Genomic DNA, 17,528 nt, shown 5'->3' on the forward strand with positions numbered 1-17,528 from the left:
TTGCTGGCAAGACAGAAGAAAGGTAGGTTTTTACCTTTTTAAAAAGTCAATTTTTGATCAGTAGTTATCGATAAGTTTTTATTAATCAAAGCATAGCTTGAGCTCGAAAAACTCTCTACATCAGTTTCCTCCAATTAAAATAAAAAACGAGGAGATTTTCATCTTTTCATGTTTTGTTCTGACTCTTGGATTAAAATAGGGCTTCAAATAACATTTTAAAAACTTCAAACAAGGGACCCTCACTTCGGGTATTGGAAAAATAAGAAATTAATTTATATAAACATACTATTGAGCGAAAAATGTTTTACTTTTAGCAGAATGAAATCGTTTCATTTGCTTGGTATTTTTGTTATTGTTAATCAAATCAACGCACGTGTTCTTGATGCATTTCCTGGTGAAATGACTACCAACGAACAAGATGGCGACATGGAAAGTACCTTAATGAGCAACGATGAAGAAACTCCGGAAAAGAAAAATAACGGTGAGATATTGTTACATAAATTACAAGCAAAAAACAATGCTAATAAAGTAAATAGACGATCACAAAGTAATCCTTTTCTATAAAATTGATAGATTAAAACTAAACAAAATTGAGATATTCATATAGAAACATTACAACGCCAAGTATATGACCAACTATTCAAGTAAGGCAGCTTGAACCAAAGGGAGTTTATGATAAATAATTTTTGTACTTTCTCATTAGATCAATCAATACAAAAAACATTCCAAAACTATGAACGAAACAACTTATGTGGCAACACGGCATACGACGCCAAGTCGTATTTCTGTAAAGAAGGGAATCTTTACGAACATAACCTTTACGAAACATGCAGTGGAAATGTATATCTCAAAAAAGAGAACTTTTGCCACGGCGGTAAACCTTATCTGAAGAACCAATACCAGGTGTGCGGAGAGAGCGTGTACGACATCAAGTCCCAGTTCTGCAACGGCGGTAAGATGTACGAAAACAGTCTCTACGAAGTGTGCGGCGACAACGTTTATCTCACCAGTGAAAACTTTTGCCACGGCGGTAAGCCTTACCTGAAGAACCAATACCAGGTGTGCGGAGAGAGCGTGTACGACATCAAGTCCCAGTTCTGCAACGGCGGTAAGATGTACGAAAACAGTCTCTACGAAGTGTGCGGCGACAACGTTTATCTCACCAGTGAAAACTTTTGCCACGGCGGTAAGCCTTACCTGAAGAACCAATACCAGGTGTGCGGAGAGAGCGTGTACGACATCAAGTCCCAGTTCTGCAACGGCGGTAAGATGTACGAAAACAGTCTCTACGAAGTGTGCGGCGACAACGTTTATCTCACCAGTGAAAACTTTTGCCACGGCGGTAAGCCTTACCTGAAGAACCAATACCAGGTGTGCGGAGAGAGCGTGTACGACATCAAGTCCCAGTTCTGCAACGGCGGTAAGATGTACGAAAACAGTCTCTACGAAGTATGCGGCGACAACGTTTATCTCACCAGTGAAAACTTTTGCCACGGCGGTAAGCCTTACCTGAAGAACCAATACCAGGTGTGCGGAGAGAGCGTGTACGACATCAAGTCCCAGTTCTGCAACGGCGGTAAGATGTACGAAAACAGTCTCTACGAAGTGTGCGGCGACAACGTTTATCTCACCAGTGAAAACTTTTGCCACGGCGGTAAGCCTTACCTGAAGAACCAATACCAGGTGTGCGGAGAGAGCGTGTACGACATCAAGTCCCAGTTCTGCAACGGCGGTAAGATGTACGAAAACAGTCTCTACGAAGTGTGCGGCGACAACGTTTATCTCACCAGTGAAAACTTTTGCCACGGCGGTAAGCCTTACCTGAAGAACCAATACCAGGTGTGCGGAGAGAGCGTGTACAACATCAAGTCTCAAATCTGCAAAGGAGGTCGATACATTCAAAAAGCTTATCATCCTCGAAAGCGTCTTTACAGTCAAGACGTCGTTGAAGCGCTAAGTGAGAACTTTTTCTGACGCAGGATTTTAAGAGTTAAATACGCTAAATGTTAGTTTTTTTTAACTTTTTTGTTGGCTATCGATGATTTTGTAATACGATTTCCACTAAGTCTTGTTTATTTTAGAAATAACATATTTGAGAATTTGAATTGACTTTTATTTTCATGTTTTCTGTAATTTCACGATCACGCCGATTTGTAACTTTTCATGGCGTGATTGTGATTTTACCAGGCCTTGCGTATTTTCTTTGATCTGTTAGTCCTTTAGAGGTAATTACAGTTTTGAGGTAAAATATCAGATTTTATAACCAACTTTAACTAAGCTCTTCAACATTAGAAACAATTTCATGGTTACATGATCGCAGGATCGCTGGAAGAAACATTGAGAGCACAATGTCAGTAACACGTATAAGCAAGATGACATTAAAGAGATGACGTTAGAAAGACTTTTTAAGTAAAGATTGATAAGACTTGAATTTTAGTCAACTGGACTTTTAGATTTTGATTAATTTAAAAGACCATATGTCAGTTTTTAATGTTCTATTAAAATTCACATAACTATTGTTTATAACAATTGGTCACCGAGGGTTTTGTCTGGATCGTTGAATAGAGGGAGAGTAAACAGAGTTTTTCAAAAATATTTATTTTTAAAAAATATAATATATAATATAATAAATATTTCGATTAAAATAAAATGATTCAGATCGTTTGATGAAGTTCTCAGAATTTAATGTAGTTTATATGCGTTAGAGTTAAAAATTTGTAATTAGCATTTAAATAGAAATGGAAAGATGAACGCAAATTATTTCATCATTTCTTAAAGTTTTTAATTGAGCATATAAGTTTGGGATTTCATTAAACTCTGGCTAAGTAAAGTTCATCCTAAAATATAAGAAAAACAGTCAAAAAAAAGAAAAATATCTTTTTCCTAAAGGTATTTATTAAACTTAACTTTATTTAATATTTATATACACATTTCAACCAATTATTTTTATGTTAAGTTGATTAAAACTTGATCCTCCACAGCCAAATATAAAATAAGAACCTCTTCCAACAATTTTTGAAAAAGCTCTTTTAATTTTTGAACTTAAACTTGATAGATTTTATTTTTCCAACCATCTTATTATTAAACATCATTTTGAGCCTAAAAATATTTCAATGAGTCCCAACCGTCTAGCATGTCATTACCAAAGTTTACTGTTCCTCTAACGCATATTACCTAAATTAATTCTTTTTTTTTTTTTTTTTTAACTTTTAAATTAAATTCAAGTCTTATCAATCTTTACTTAAAAAGTCTTTCTAACGTCATCTCTTTAATGTCATCTTGCTTATACGTGTTACTGACATTGTGCTCTCAATGTTTCTTCCAGCGATCCTGCGATCATGTAACCATGAAATTGTTTCTAATGTTGAAGAGCTTAGTTAAAGTTGGTTATAAAATCTGATATTTTACCTCAAAACTGTAATTACCTCTAAAGGACTAACAGATCAAAGAAAATACGCAAGGCCTGGTAAAATCACAATCACGCCATGAAAAGTTACAAATCGGCGTGATCGTGAAATTACAGAAAACATGAAAATAAAAGTCAATTCAAATTCTCAAATATGTTATTTCTAAAATAAACAAGACTTAGTGGAAATCGTATTACAAAATCATCGATAGCCAACAAAAAAGTTAAAAAAAACTAACATTTAGCGTATTTAACTCTTAAAATCCTGCGTCAGAAAAAGTTCTCACTTAGCGCTTCAACGACGTCTTGACTGTAAAGACGCTTTCGAGGATGATAAGCTTTTTGAATGTATCGACCTCCTTTGCAGATTTGAGACTTGATGTTGTACACGCTCTCTCCGCACACCTGGTATTGGTTCTTCAGGTAAGGCTTACCGCCGTGGCAAAAGTTTTCACTGGTGAGATAAACGTTGTCGCCGCACACTTCGTAGAGACTGTTTTCGTACATCTTACCGCCGTTGCAGAACTGGGACTTGATGTCGTACACGCTCTCTCCGCACACCTGGTATTGGTTCTTCAGGTAAGGCTTACCGCCGTGGCAAAAGTTTTCACTGGTGAGATAAACGTTGTCGCCGCACACTTCGTAGAGACTGTTTTCGTACATCTTACCGCCGTTGCAGAACTGGGACTTGATGTCGTACACGCTCTCTCCGCACACCTGGTATTGGTTCTTCAGGTAAGGCTTACCGCCGTGGCAAAAGTTTTCACTGGTGAGATAAACGTTGTCGCCGCATACTTCGTAGAGACTGTTTTCGTACATCTTACCGCCGTTGCAGAACTGGGACTTGATGTCGTACACGCTCTCTCCGCACACCTGGTATTGGTTCTTCAGGTAAGGCTTACCGCCGTGGCAAAAGTTTTCACTGGTGAGATAAACGTTGTCGCCGCACACTTCGTAGAGACTGTTTTCGTACATCTTACCGCCGTTGCAGAACTGGGACTTGATGTCGTACACGCTCTCTCCGCACACCTGGTATTGGTTCTTCAGGTAAGGCTTACCGCCGTGGCAAAAGTTTTCACTGGTGAGATAAACGTTGTCGCCGCACACTTCGTAGAGACTGTTTTCGTACATCTTACCGCCGTTGCAGAACTGGGACTTGATGTCGTACACGCTCTCTCCGCACACCTGGTATTGGTTCTTCAGGTAAGGCTTACCGCCGTGGCAAAAGTTTTCACTGGTGAGATAAACGTTGTCGCCGCACACTTCGTAGAGACTGTTTTCGTACATCTTACCGCCGTTGCAGAACTGGGACTTGATGTCGTACACGCTCTCTCCGCACACCTGGTATTGGTTCTTCAGATAAGGTTTACCGCCGTGGCAAAAGTTCTCTTTTTTGAGATATACATTTCCACTGCATGTTTCGTAAAGGTTATGTTCGTAAAGATTCCCTTCTTTACAGAAATACGACTTGGCGTCGTATGCCGTGTTGCCACATAAGTTGTTTCGTTCATAGTTTTGGAATGTTTTTTGTATTGATTGATCTAATGAGAAAGTACAAAAATTATTTATCATAAACTCCCTTTGGTTCAAGCTGCCTTACTTGAATAGTTGGTCATATACTTGGCGTTGTAATGTTTCTATATGAATATCTCAATTTTGTTTAGTTTTAATCTATCAATTTTATAGAAAAGGATTACTTTGTGATCGTCTATTTACTTTATTAGCATTGTTTTTTGCTTGTAATTTATGTAACAATATCTCACCGTTATTTTTCTTTTCCGGAGTTTCTTCATCGTTGCTCATTAAGGTACTTTCCATGTCGCCATCTTGTTCGTTGGTAGTCATTTCACCAGGAAATGCATCAAGAACACGTGCGTTGATTTGATTAACAATAACAAAAATACCAAGCAAATGAAACGATTTCATTCTGCTAAAAGTAAAACATTTTTCGCTCAATAGTATGTTTATATAAATTAATTTCTTATTTTTCCAATACCCGAAGTGAGGGTCCCTTGTTTGAAGTTTTTAAAATGTTATTTGAAGCCCTATTTTAATCCAAGAGTCAGAACAAAACATGAAAAGATGAAAATCTCCTCGTTTTTTATTTTAATTGGAGGAAACTGATGTAGAGAGTTTTTCGAGCTCAAGCTATGCTTTGATTAATAAAAACTTATCGATAACTACTGATCAAAAATTGACTTTTTAAAAAGGTAAAAACCTACCTTTCTTCTGTCTTGCCAGCAAGTTTCAGAATGTTCGATCAAGTTAGAGACTTCTTTTTATACAATGCTGCTAAACCACTAATTTTATCAAGTGGGTGGGTTTTTGCGTTGCAAAGCTTTTATCTTTATTTTAAAGAAGTCTGGCAAATTTGTTTTCAATCTCGGCGTACCTGAATGCGTGCTTAAAGAATGCGGAAACTTTGTGAATGAAATATTTGGCTTGTTGCACTTCCTTATGTGTCAACTTTAGATGTAAGCTCCTCTAAGTTGGTTCATCATACGAATGTTTTTAGTATGGGTATTTAGCTGTATAGACGGGGCGAATGATGTTGATGGCAACATCAAAAGTTAGCGTTTTCCTTAAACTCTACCTATCTTTATTCCGGAGTTTTTTTTCTGATGTTTTTTTATTTGAGAACCTTTTTACTTTGTAAGGTTCATTCTTTTAAAGTAAAAGTTCTCGGAAATAAAAATCGCGGAAGAAATAGTTGATGAAGCTTATCTTTCTCTAATCATTAAACACCACAGAAACTGAATAGCCGTAGTTCAGTCCGTAACGCTATGTCTAATTCCATAATTTTTTGCTATTTAATGTTTGCCTGGAAATATATTACCTCACACAAGTTCACAAATTCAAGCTTTCAATTGAAGAGGCTCGGGAGGTTGGAAGTACGCCAACAGTTTAAAAACACCATAAAAATAGATTTTAAAAAGCCCCTTTTTCTTTTCATATTCGATGCATTGAACTAAAACGAAGTGGTTTTTTTTTTCTAAACAGTAAAAGTTTAGTAAAAATGACCAAGAAGATATTCTCTAAGTTTCAGTCCCTAGCTTCGTCGAATTAATAACAGAGAAATCAAATAACGACTTAACTTCCAAATTTAAAGATTAGTCAATATATTAGTCACTTTTGTTAAACGGTTTTCGTATAACATGTAAAAGTTATAAACGGAGTGCCATTTAAATTTCCGTGTTTATCGCACATTATCAGGAAACTAGACGTTTCATGATCGTCAGTTATTTTCCTCGTCCCCAATCCCTATGTCTGATGCGCAGACTCTTAACTGCCTTAATGATCAAAATTTTTGAGACGTTTGCATTTTACGACACGTTTTGTCGATACGCGTTTGATTTTCAATTTTCTACGTTTCAATACTTTTTTAATTTTCAAGCCTTTCTTTATAAATTTTAAACCTAATGTCGAGTTTTAATCTGATTTTTAACATCGCTCTTAAGTTTCGCGGTTTTTATTTTTATCTTTGATTTTTAATTTTTTTTTAAATTTTTAAAATAATTAATTTTTAATTTTTTTTTAGATTTTTAAAATAATTAATTTTTAATTTTTTTTTAAACTTTTAAAATAATTAATTTTTAATTTTTTTTTAGATTTTTAAAATAATTAATTTTTAATTTTTTTTTAGATTTTTAAAATAATTAATTTTTAATTTTTTTTTAAACTTTTAAAATAATTAATTTTTAATTTTTTTTTAAATTTTTAAAAAAATTAATTTTTAATTTTTTTTTAAATTTTTAAAATAATTAATTTTTAAAATAAAATTTTTGAAATAATTAAAATAATTAAGTTATTTTAAAATTAATTTAGTTTTAATTTTCGCGGTCTGGATTTTGACGAATCCAAATGATACCTATGTAAGCCGACAGTTAGACCGAGTTCGTGGCTTTTTGTGAAATACTCTACACACAAGTTATGTTTAGGTAAATTAAGAACAACTGTAGTTTTACAGAATCAAATACTGCCGTGAACAGAGGCGATCCAATTTTGTTACAAGCCTTAATTGAAGTATAAAGTATTAGCTGAATCTGGTAAAAAATAAAAAAATAAAAAAGTTGTACCGAATGCGCGGAAAATCTGAGTCGAGTTCATTTACCTGTCGGGGAAAAATGATAAAACTGATGGATTTGTTTACGTGTAACTTTGAACGTTTTAAAAAGTAGATATTGTTTTTAAAAACCACGCTTCCAAAAACGCACATGGTAGATCGAATTAAAATGCACTCGGTGGATCGATAAAAGTCAATTTAAAAGCTCGAGATGATCATCTCGGTTGACGCATTTTTCAAAAGTTTTGGGGTTTTATCTACATGGTATGTATGGATCTCCCAAGAAAGGGTTTCTTCTATTTTCGCCGTGAAGTTTAACGGGTCATTTTCACAGGGTGTGGAAAGTCAGTCCTGGCAGTGGCTTGATCGACAACGAGCTGATGACAGAGTCTTTTAGAACTTACGAGAAAAGCATAACGATGTTACGAACTTTTAAAACGTTTTGGAAATATTAACACTTGCAGACGGTTAATATTTCCAAAACGTTTTGCAATCTCTGCTAATTCAGCTTTTTCGCTGAGATATCAGCATTGAACAGTGATGAGATCTGTTTTATCGAAGCTAAACAGTCGTCATGCAGGAGAAAACCTATTCGTCTTAAGCTTTTTCAAAAGTTTTTATTAAAATATATATATGTCTTATTGCCACATTAAATGTATTGATCTTATCTGAGATGCGGCCTCAGGCTATCGATGAATTATGATTTTGATACTTTGAAGAGGCCGCAACTTGGCATGAAGTATAACATTACAGAGGACCTTCTCTTTTTTTGATCAACAAACCTGAAAATCTAGTTTTTTTTTAGTGATATATGAAGTTCTTAGTTTAAATTTTTTGTTGTCCGAAAGAAAATCATTCAATACAATACTGGTCAATAAATTATTGAACTGTTGGATTTTTTCTAAGAATCTGTTAGCTAACTTGTGCTTATTTCATATGTTATTAATGCTTCAGCAGAATCTAGAAATTTCAACGAAGAATATCGTACAGGATTTTTCAGTAATTTTTTAAAGTATGTTAAAATTCGTTAATAAGTTACTGCACTCCCTGGATATTGTACATAGTGAAATGGCTTCATCTGTATGTTTAGCTTTACAGATCAGTTTCTCGCTTTTGGCTAAAACTGTAGACGGTAGATTTGGCTTAAACCGTAGATGTTACTTAAAAAGCTTGCTAAAAACACCCAAAAACTGTATATGTTACTTAAAAAGATTGTTAAAAATACCCAAAATAAGGTTTTACTTATGGGATCAATAACAAGTTGAGAGTCTTCAGCTTTTATTAATGAATAGTTACGAAAAATTTGTGCGATGAACACAAGTTTATTTATTCTAATTAAACGAACGTAAATCTCAATAAGTTTACACATAATAATAACCGTGATGAAAGAAATATTTTTAATAATATTTTTTATAGAAATACTGCTACATCAAGTTTTTTAAATAAATGACAAACAACATTTTTACTTTTGAAATCAGTTTAAAAATAATCAATTCTCATGTTTAATAATTTAAAGAGCCTGTACTGTTTTTAATTTTTGAGCGATTTCTAATATTCTTTCGAAAGAAAAAGCCTCTTTTATTTTCTATGTTAACAATACAAATTTTATTGGTCTTAGGGAAGACGAAAATTTTACGTCTTTCCTTCGTCATAGGGATTATGTTTTGTGGCAATTCTACTTTTATGTGTTGTTTTAGACTGCTACATACCTTTTTTATATATTCTTAAAAATATATTTTTTCATATGTTATTAATGTGTTAGTATTAAGGGCCTGCGTCTCGGAATCGTTTTCTCTGAAATGAACCGGAACAAGCATAACGAGACAAGAAATGTCCCGGAAAAAATTGACGAATAAACTGTCCCGGAATGAAGTTATAAACCGGGACAATAACTTTTCTTTCGGTTTTTAAAAATTGTGTCCCGGATATCATCGTCTCGTCTCGTCTCAAATAAAAAAAATAACGAGACGCAGATGCTTAGTTAGTATATATTCAGTATATAAATGCATATTCAGTATGTAAATACATATTCAACAAAAAGGTAGTTTTAATGAAATAAGAATAGTTTATTAGGGATATTGAAACAAACTACATATTTGAAACTTGTCTATTATGTTTAGTTTTACAGTTTTCATTAAAAAACTCAAATTTGAAATCTTTAGAATTGCTTATTTAACTCAGTGATTAAGTAGTTTTCAAAATAATTGTACAAATTATGTTTTCCTTAAGAACTAATAAATATAAGGACGTGTAAAGTCGATTTTTCTGGCTTTGCTTGCGAAGGCCATTATTTCTTTTTCAGTTGAAACAACCTAAAAGAATTGAGTCTTATCACAAGAAATTTCTAACTAATCTTCTAGGTAAACGAAACTTCTAGGTAAGCGAAGGTTACAGTCTATCATTTCTACCACAAAGATCAATTAGGTATTAGAAAAAATATCAAACCAGGTAAAAAGCAATTCATAGAAAAATGTTTTTTGAGAATTCAGAATCTAGGGCTAAAATTCAGCCATTAGTTGCTTATTCTGTTGGAGTTAAACAAAATGGCAAAAATCAATCCAGACTTCATTTCAAACAGAAAAATCAAATAATCTCCAATTAGTTTGGACAATTCAAAGGAATGAAATTAAGGAAGGGTTAAAAAAAAATTCAGTATGTAACTCATGACACCAAGAGGCCCTGTGCAAAGGATTGTGGGGCTGATAGCTGTCTGTAAGCATTTGCTTTCTGTTGACTTTGATTAGGTTTTTCTTTGTGAGCTTCAAACTAAGAGATTTGAAGAAAAAAGTATGACGGAGATGAACTTTTAATGATAAGCGAAGCTTAAGACTTGATTGATGAGGTTTTTGGCATTTCCTTATTTGTCTACATGTGCTAGTCATAATTGGTTTATGCTTTGTGAAGGAAACCAACACAGAGCATGTTGTAGTAAAAGACATTAAACATTGGTCTACCATTATGAGCACATTATTTTGGTTTATCGTCAAAGAAACCTTTTCAGGTGTTTGGTGCGCTGTATGATTTTGACTTATTACGCTTTTTAAATTCTTTTAAACCGATCGAATAAAATGTCTCCTATAACAGCTTTGATGAAGTATTTGAATGAAATATTCAATACACCCTCGAAAATAAGAAATATTAAAAAAACAACTTGGATTGAGTGTACAAACTTAAGAAAAATAAGTTTAATTAATAACTATTATGCTATTACGTTGTATATATCTTAGATAAATCGTAAATAACTACAGTTAAAGATGTATTGTTTTAAAAACATTACGCATTTAAAAAACAAGATAAAAAGTGTAATTTTTAAGAGTTTATTTTTATCTGAAAAACTCTTATAAACAAGATTTGTAAAAACCAACCAATAAATTAATGTACAAAAAATAATCCACAACACCTAAATTAAAAGAGCATCTGGTTTGGAGCAAGTTAAAGCAAGTTGCGAGTGAAATGAGCAAAAACAACATACATTTCTAAACTTCTTGCCTCATACAGTTTTAGAAAGAAATTGTAGTGTGGGAATAATAAGGTTTTTGCATTTACTGACCTTTTCCGTTCTTTAACGCACGTCACGATTATTATAATTACGACATATTCCTTTAACAAACGTACTAACGTCGAAGCTTATTACTAATACAATCCGTCATGAAACGCATTGTTAATGTAGACGTTTATCATAAATACATTCCATTAATGAGGTAGTCTCCATCATCAACAGCAACCTTTTTCGGCTTGCCTCGCCTACCACATTTCACATGATATGTCAGACCAACAAGTAGAAGTAGTGAGATAATGAGAGCAACCATCAGAGGCACAGAAATCAGGGAACTTTGAATGAGTTTTACATCATTAATGATAATGCGAGCTGGAGGAGTTGAGTTTGTAGAATCATTAACAGGGTATTCAACTATATGCTCTTGACCTAATATTAGTAATAAAAAGTTAAATAATAAAAACAACACAGAGTGTAAAAAGAAAACAAATCATGCAACCAACCAAAAAAAATCTTACTTTAACCAAAAAGAGTAAAAAGCGAAGAAAAAAAAACTGAACAATAAATAACTAACCAGGTTGATCTTCCCAATCTCTCCTATCTGAACTGTAGTAAGGATCACTTGAATTATTATCTGCCTTTTTATTATTTTCGCTTTTTAAGTAGTTTACTAGAAGATGCTCCTTTGGTTCTTCTTGCTCATCTGAAGCTGAAACTGTCAGCTCTTGTTCATTGTGGCTCTCTTTTGTAACTTGTTCATTGTGGCTCTCCTTGGTAGCTTGTCCATTGTGCCTCTCTTCATTATTTTGTTCTAAAGGAAACAAAAACAGTTAACTAAAAATTCAACCATTGTTAAAACAGATAGCTATATTTATGCAACAATAATTACAACAAACACAAAAAAAAAAAAAAAAAATTACTTATCTATGTACTATTTTTTTTCAATTAACAATTATCTACGAATCTTCCATAAAACTTAATACTCTATAATATTACAGATGATACAAGTTACATTAATCAAAACATATAAAAACCAGTAAGGTCATTTCCCTTAAATCTCAAGAGATGTGTAAAACCACCTCTTATTTGTTAAAAAACACTTTCAGTCTGCCTAGTTTATTTTTTAAACTCCTTAAAATGTTAACAAAGTAAAAAGTATTTTATAACACTCAAACACATATAATAGGAAAAATTAAATTCACGATTTAAACATTGTTTATAGAACGTAATAGAAAAAGAAAATGAAGCAAATCAAAAAAAAAAAAAAAAAGTCAATAGAAGCATGAACAAACTCAATTTACCTTTTAATACGCAATTAGATTTTTCTCCTGATTGGGTATAGAAAACTGCTTTACATCCACCACAAAAGCTATTTCTACACACAGCAGAACTATCACCAGGACATGTTGCTTTTTCACAAGGAATGTAAGAGCACATTGCCACAGGAACTCCAACAGGACATTCTATAGAATTCACACATAAAAAGATATTTTGAATAATGGAAAATCAATACTATAGTTACCAAAATGTCTCCTTAATCAGAATATGAGAAACAAAAAATATAGATCACTAATTTTCTACCTTTTTCATCTATCATTACATATATTTTCTACCTTTTTTTTCTGTTATTTAAGTTATTTTCTACCTTTTACATCTATTATTGTATTTATTTTTTCATAAATAACTCAAACAAATTTCCATTCTCATACTACAAAAAGTAAAATGTAAAAAATAGGAAATAATCTAATCTGAAATAATCTAGACCCTAAAATAACTTAAAGCTAACTAAAAGTTATTCTTTATATTTCTAATGAATAATTAAAAGTATAAAAAATTTATTATTATTATTAGTATTATTATTATTATTATTTTTATTGTTATTGTTATTGTTATTATTATTATTATTATTATTATTATTATTATTATTATTATTATTATTATTATTATTATTATTATTATTATTATTATTATTATTATTATTATCATTATTATCATTATTATCATTATTATTATTATTATTATTATTATTATTATTATTATTATTATTATTATTATTATTATTATTATTATTATTATTATTATTATTATTATTATTATTATTATTATTATTATTATTATTATTATCATTATTATCATTATTATCATTATTATTATTATTATTATTATTATTATTATTATTATTATTATTATTATTATTATTATTATTATTATTATTATTATTATTATTATTATTATTATTATTATTATTATTATTATTGTTATTGTTATTGTTATTGTTATTGTTATTGTTATTGTTATTATTATTATTATTATTATTATTATTATTATTATTATTATTATTATTATTATTATTATTATTATTATTATTATTATTATTATTATTATTATTATTATTATTATTATTATTATTATTATTATTATTATTATTATTATTATCATTATTATCATTATTATCATTATTATTATTATTATTATTATTATTATTATTATTATTATTATTATTATTATTATTATTATTATTATTATTATTATTACTATTATTATTATTATTATTATTATTATTATTATTATTATTATTATTATTATTATTATTATTATTATTATTATTATTATTATTATTATTATTATTATTATTATTATTATTATTATTATTATTATTATTATTATTATCATTATTATCATTATTATCATTATTATTATTATTATTATTATTATTATTATTATTATTATTATTATTATTATTATTATTATTATTATTATTATTATTATTATTATTATTATTATTATTATTATTACTATTACTATTATTATTATTATTATTATTATTATTATTATTATTATTATTATTATTATTATTATTATTATTATTATTATTATTATTATTATTATTATTATTATTATTATTATTATTATTATTATTATTATTATTATTATTATTATTATTATTATTATTATTATTATCATTATTATCATTATTATTATTACTATTACTATTATTATTATTATTATTATTATTATTATTATTATTATTATTATTATTATTATTATTATTATTATTATTATTATTATTATTATCATTATTATTATTATTATTATTATTATTATTATTATTATTATTATTATTATTATTATTATTATTATTATTATTATTATTATTATTATTATTATTATTATTATTATTATTATTATTATTATTATTATTATTATTATTATTATTACTTTGACCTGTTTGTAATCAGTTATGCTATTTCCAAAATTCTACTAAATTTAAATTTTTGCTTTTGCAATTCAGAAATAGTGTAAATTAAACTTAGCATAAATTAAAATCAGCATAAAATTAAAGTACTTAACTTACGCTAATGTATTTTCATCAAAAAACTTTCACATCTTTATAAAGGAAAATATGATAAGACTAACACAATTATCTATATTTTTATTATGACAGACCTTTTTGGCATTATCTTCAAAGCAAGCACTAGTTATTTCAAAGTGAATTCTAAATGGTTTTCACATGATACACTACTATAAGAACATTTTATCCAAGATTGGCCTGCTCAATCATATTACTTCAATATTATGCCCAAAACACTTCAATAGCTTAACTTAACATAAATTCATGTTTATGTTTTTGAAAATATAAGAATATATTGTCTTAAACTACTTTTAGATTCAAAAATTTATAAAAGAATGTTATACAAAACAAATGTGAACGCCACATTTTTTCAAATAAAGTTTATATTTATTTTAAGAACTGAAAAGATGGTAAATTAGTATTGTTGTTAATGACAACATCATTTGACAATTTATACCTAAGCATTTAATATCAAGGTATTTGAATTTATAATCTTCAGCTGACAGAATGGATCTAAAATACATTTTAAAAAGAAAATAAATCAGTCTTTTTACTTACTTTCTTCATTTGGAAGTAATTTTTTATGCGTAGTAGTAGTTAGTTGGTCTTCATCGATAATTGCATCTGGAGGTTGCACAACAGGCCTATCCAAAGTAATAACTGCAAAATCCTTTTGTGCTTTGTAAGAGCAAACAGATGGTGTTTTACAATCAAATAAATAACAACCTTTCTTTACACTTTCTAAATTATCTTCATCGTATACTTTTTCAAAACGTATTACAGCCACATTACAGGTAGCGTAGTTGCAGCAAAGATTATAGCACACAGATGCACTGGCTATGTCCTCTATTTTCTCAATTAATGTTGCATTTCGTGCGATAGACTCCTGAGCTTTAATTATGGTACTTTTAAAAACGTTCGAAGGTTTAGGACAATCTTCATCAATACTGGCATTCAACGACTTCAGTATCAACGCTGTAAATACTATATAGGTAAAGAAAAAACTTTCCATTTTTTATGGTCCTCTACGCGAAGCTTAGAAAATTTTGTTTACATGATTTTTTCAAGACAATCCGTACCATCACTTTTATTTATTTTCATTACGCATGCGTTAAATCCTTAGGTCTGATTTGCACTGTCCTAAAAATTTTAAGTATACAAAGTTAGACAAAGTTACGCATTAACATCAATAAAAAAAATCAAATAAATAAAAAGATATCCATATTTCTCAACGTTTTTCAATTTTTTTAAAAAATTAAGTAAGAAAATTTTTTATTTTTTCGAAGGTCGCAGATTTTAGAACGTTGCATGCTTTTTGGTTTTTATCCTGAATATCAATTTTATAATTTTTTAATCAACTTTATATATTTTTATTTTACATTTTTCATGTAAAGAACAATTGGAACTTTACAAATAATTTAAAAAATTTATTTTATAGCAAATTTGCTTTTTTATAAAGCATGATATTTATTATGTAAGAAAGAATAGAAAAAGGTCAGTAATAGACTAAAAAAAAATCGGTCTCATTATAGAGGCTTCTGAATACCACTATTTGTAATCTGGCATAATAACATACTGGTGACATAGAGCAGCGTTCTTTTTTTGTGTAAACAGCTTTTGCGTCTTAATTGTATGTTTACAGCAAAACAAAAATCCTGATCTGTTATATTTAATCCTGATCTGTTATATTTGAACGAAGCCAATAATCGCTTAAAAGTTATTTAAATACATATTGCATCATTCATCAAATGTTCAGATAAAAAACCAGTTCGAGGTTCTCGCCATGAATAAACTTTTCCAAAGACAAATAAAGTATAAAAGGGATGATAACTTGATACTTTCCATTGACTTAATATATCTTTTCATTAACTGAGAACTAACATCAGAAACTTGTTCACATTTTAGTTTAAAAAGTTTTTCGTTTTTATACTAACATTTTAATAACATTTCTTTAAATGCCCTTTTTTTTCCAAAAACTTTTAAAGGTCATTTTTAAGAAGATAAAAGTATTTACTTTGTAATTATTATTTTTTAGTTTATAAATTTTCAATTATTTATAGATTAAAAATTATCGCTGTTTAGAAAGAGCTTCTTAGATATCAAAAATTTGTTAATTTTAAAAAGAGTAAATCAAAATAATTACATTTTGAATGAATATATTTCGAAGGTTTTATTTCAAAGTAACTATGGGGATACTTACGTAAAGTAATAAAAGGATAATAATAAAGAAGACGTAACGAAGAATATTGTTATAAAAGATTTTAAAAAGTGTGTTCAATCTAAAACCATGACTCAATTATTATTTTCATCTTAATAAAAATACTCATAGGAATTCTCATTCAATCATTGGAAAGATATTACTAAAGAATTATGAAGCTGAAAAAGATTTAACAAATGAAATAAAAAAAAGGAACTAATGCGTACTTTTTAAAAGTATCTATTTATATAAAATGTAAAACTGTAAGTAGACAAAAAAAAAAAACGCATCACAACCTTTAGTTAAACTTGGATTAGGTTTTAAAAAAAATCAAAAAAGTGATTGGGGAGTCATAAATATGGACCAAATACAATGCAAATCTGCAATTTCAAAAGTCATTGCAGAAAGAAAAAATTGAGTTTGCAAGTTTGTAAAAATTGGCAAATACGTGATAAAGTTGCCTTGAAATCTTAAAATGCTTTATCCGAAAATAAGTACTTCCAGAAACTTCCAGAAACTTCCAGAAACTTCCAGAAACTTCCAGAAACTTCCAGAAAATTTATTATTAGATTTCCCTCTGTTAATGAGAAAAAACGAATTAAATGAATGTTTTTCCAGTAACTAGTAAACGCATTAAAAATGCATTAGTTTTTTAATTCAATATATCTTAGATATTTAGTTTTGTATCAAGACTTGATCAACAATTTTTTCAGAGCATGAAATTGAATAATACTTTTGCACAAATTGTTTATCTTGAATTTTTAATTCGTTATGCATAACATTATACTTAATAAATATGTTTTGAAGACTCTACTCAAACTGATCTCATAACAACGTCATTGAATTTTTTCTAAAATTAAGTTTTAATAATCTAAAATTTTGTTTTAAATTTCTTTTATTTTGTTTAAAACTGTTTACACTTCATTTTGTTCTTAAATTCTACAATTTTTTTTTTATATAAATGTGTATATATACACTTAAATATATGAATACATATATCATTTGTTTTACCTA

At 29.1% G+C, this 17,528-nt stretch overlaps 2 protein-coding genes across 2 annotated transcripts; one reads left to right on the forward strand and one right to left on the reverse strand.

Annotated features, from left to right (window-relative positions):
• Window positions 1-318: 318 nt before the first annotated feature.
• On the forward strand, window positions 319-1,974 carry LOC149884202 (uncharacterized). Its single transcript, XM_090098722.1, has 2 exons — window positions 319-547; window positions 704-1,974. Exons 1-2 carry the CDS (start codon window positions 319-321, stop codon window positions 1,972-1,974), a joined length of 1,500 nt encoding a protein of 499 aa, XP_089954848.1.
• An 8,697-nt stretch (window positions 1,975-10,671) lies between these two features.
• Window positions 10,672-15,449, reverse strand: LOC145185432 (uncharacterized). Its single transcript, XM_090098533.1, has 4 exons — window positions 14,876-15,449; window positions 12,267-12,428; window positions 11,540-11,776; window positions 10,672-11,394 (listed from the first exon to the last, which is right to left on the reverse strand). The coding sequence occupies exons 1-4, from the start codon at window positions 15,327-15,329 to the stop codon at window positions 11,147-11,149; spliced, it is 1,101 nt and encodes a 366-aa protein (XP_089954659.1). The 5' UTR covers window positions 15,330-15,449; the 3' UTR covers window positions 10,672-11,146.
• Window positions 15,450-17,528: the final 2,079 nt, after the last annotated feature.

This window comes from Hydra viridissima, unplaced genomic scaffold, assembly GCF_058129835.1.
Source record: "Hydra viridissima isolate aposymbiotic clone 2 unplaced genomic scaffold, HvirCarnegie_v1 scaffold_9, whole genome shotgun sequence".
In the NCBI taxonomy this organism is placed as follows: domain Eukaryota; kingdom Metazoa; phylum Cnidaria; class Hydrozoa; order Anthoathecata; family Hydridae; genus Hydra; species Hydra viridissima.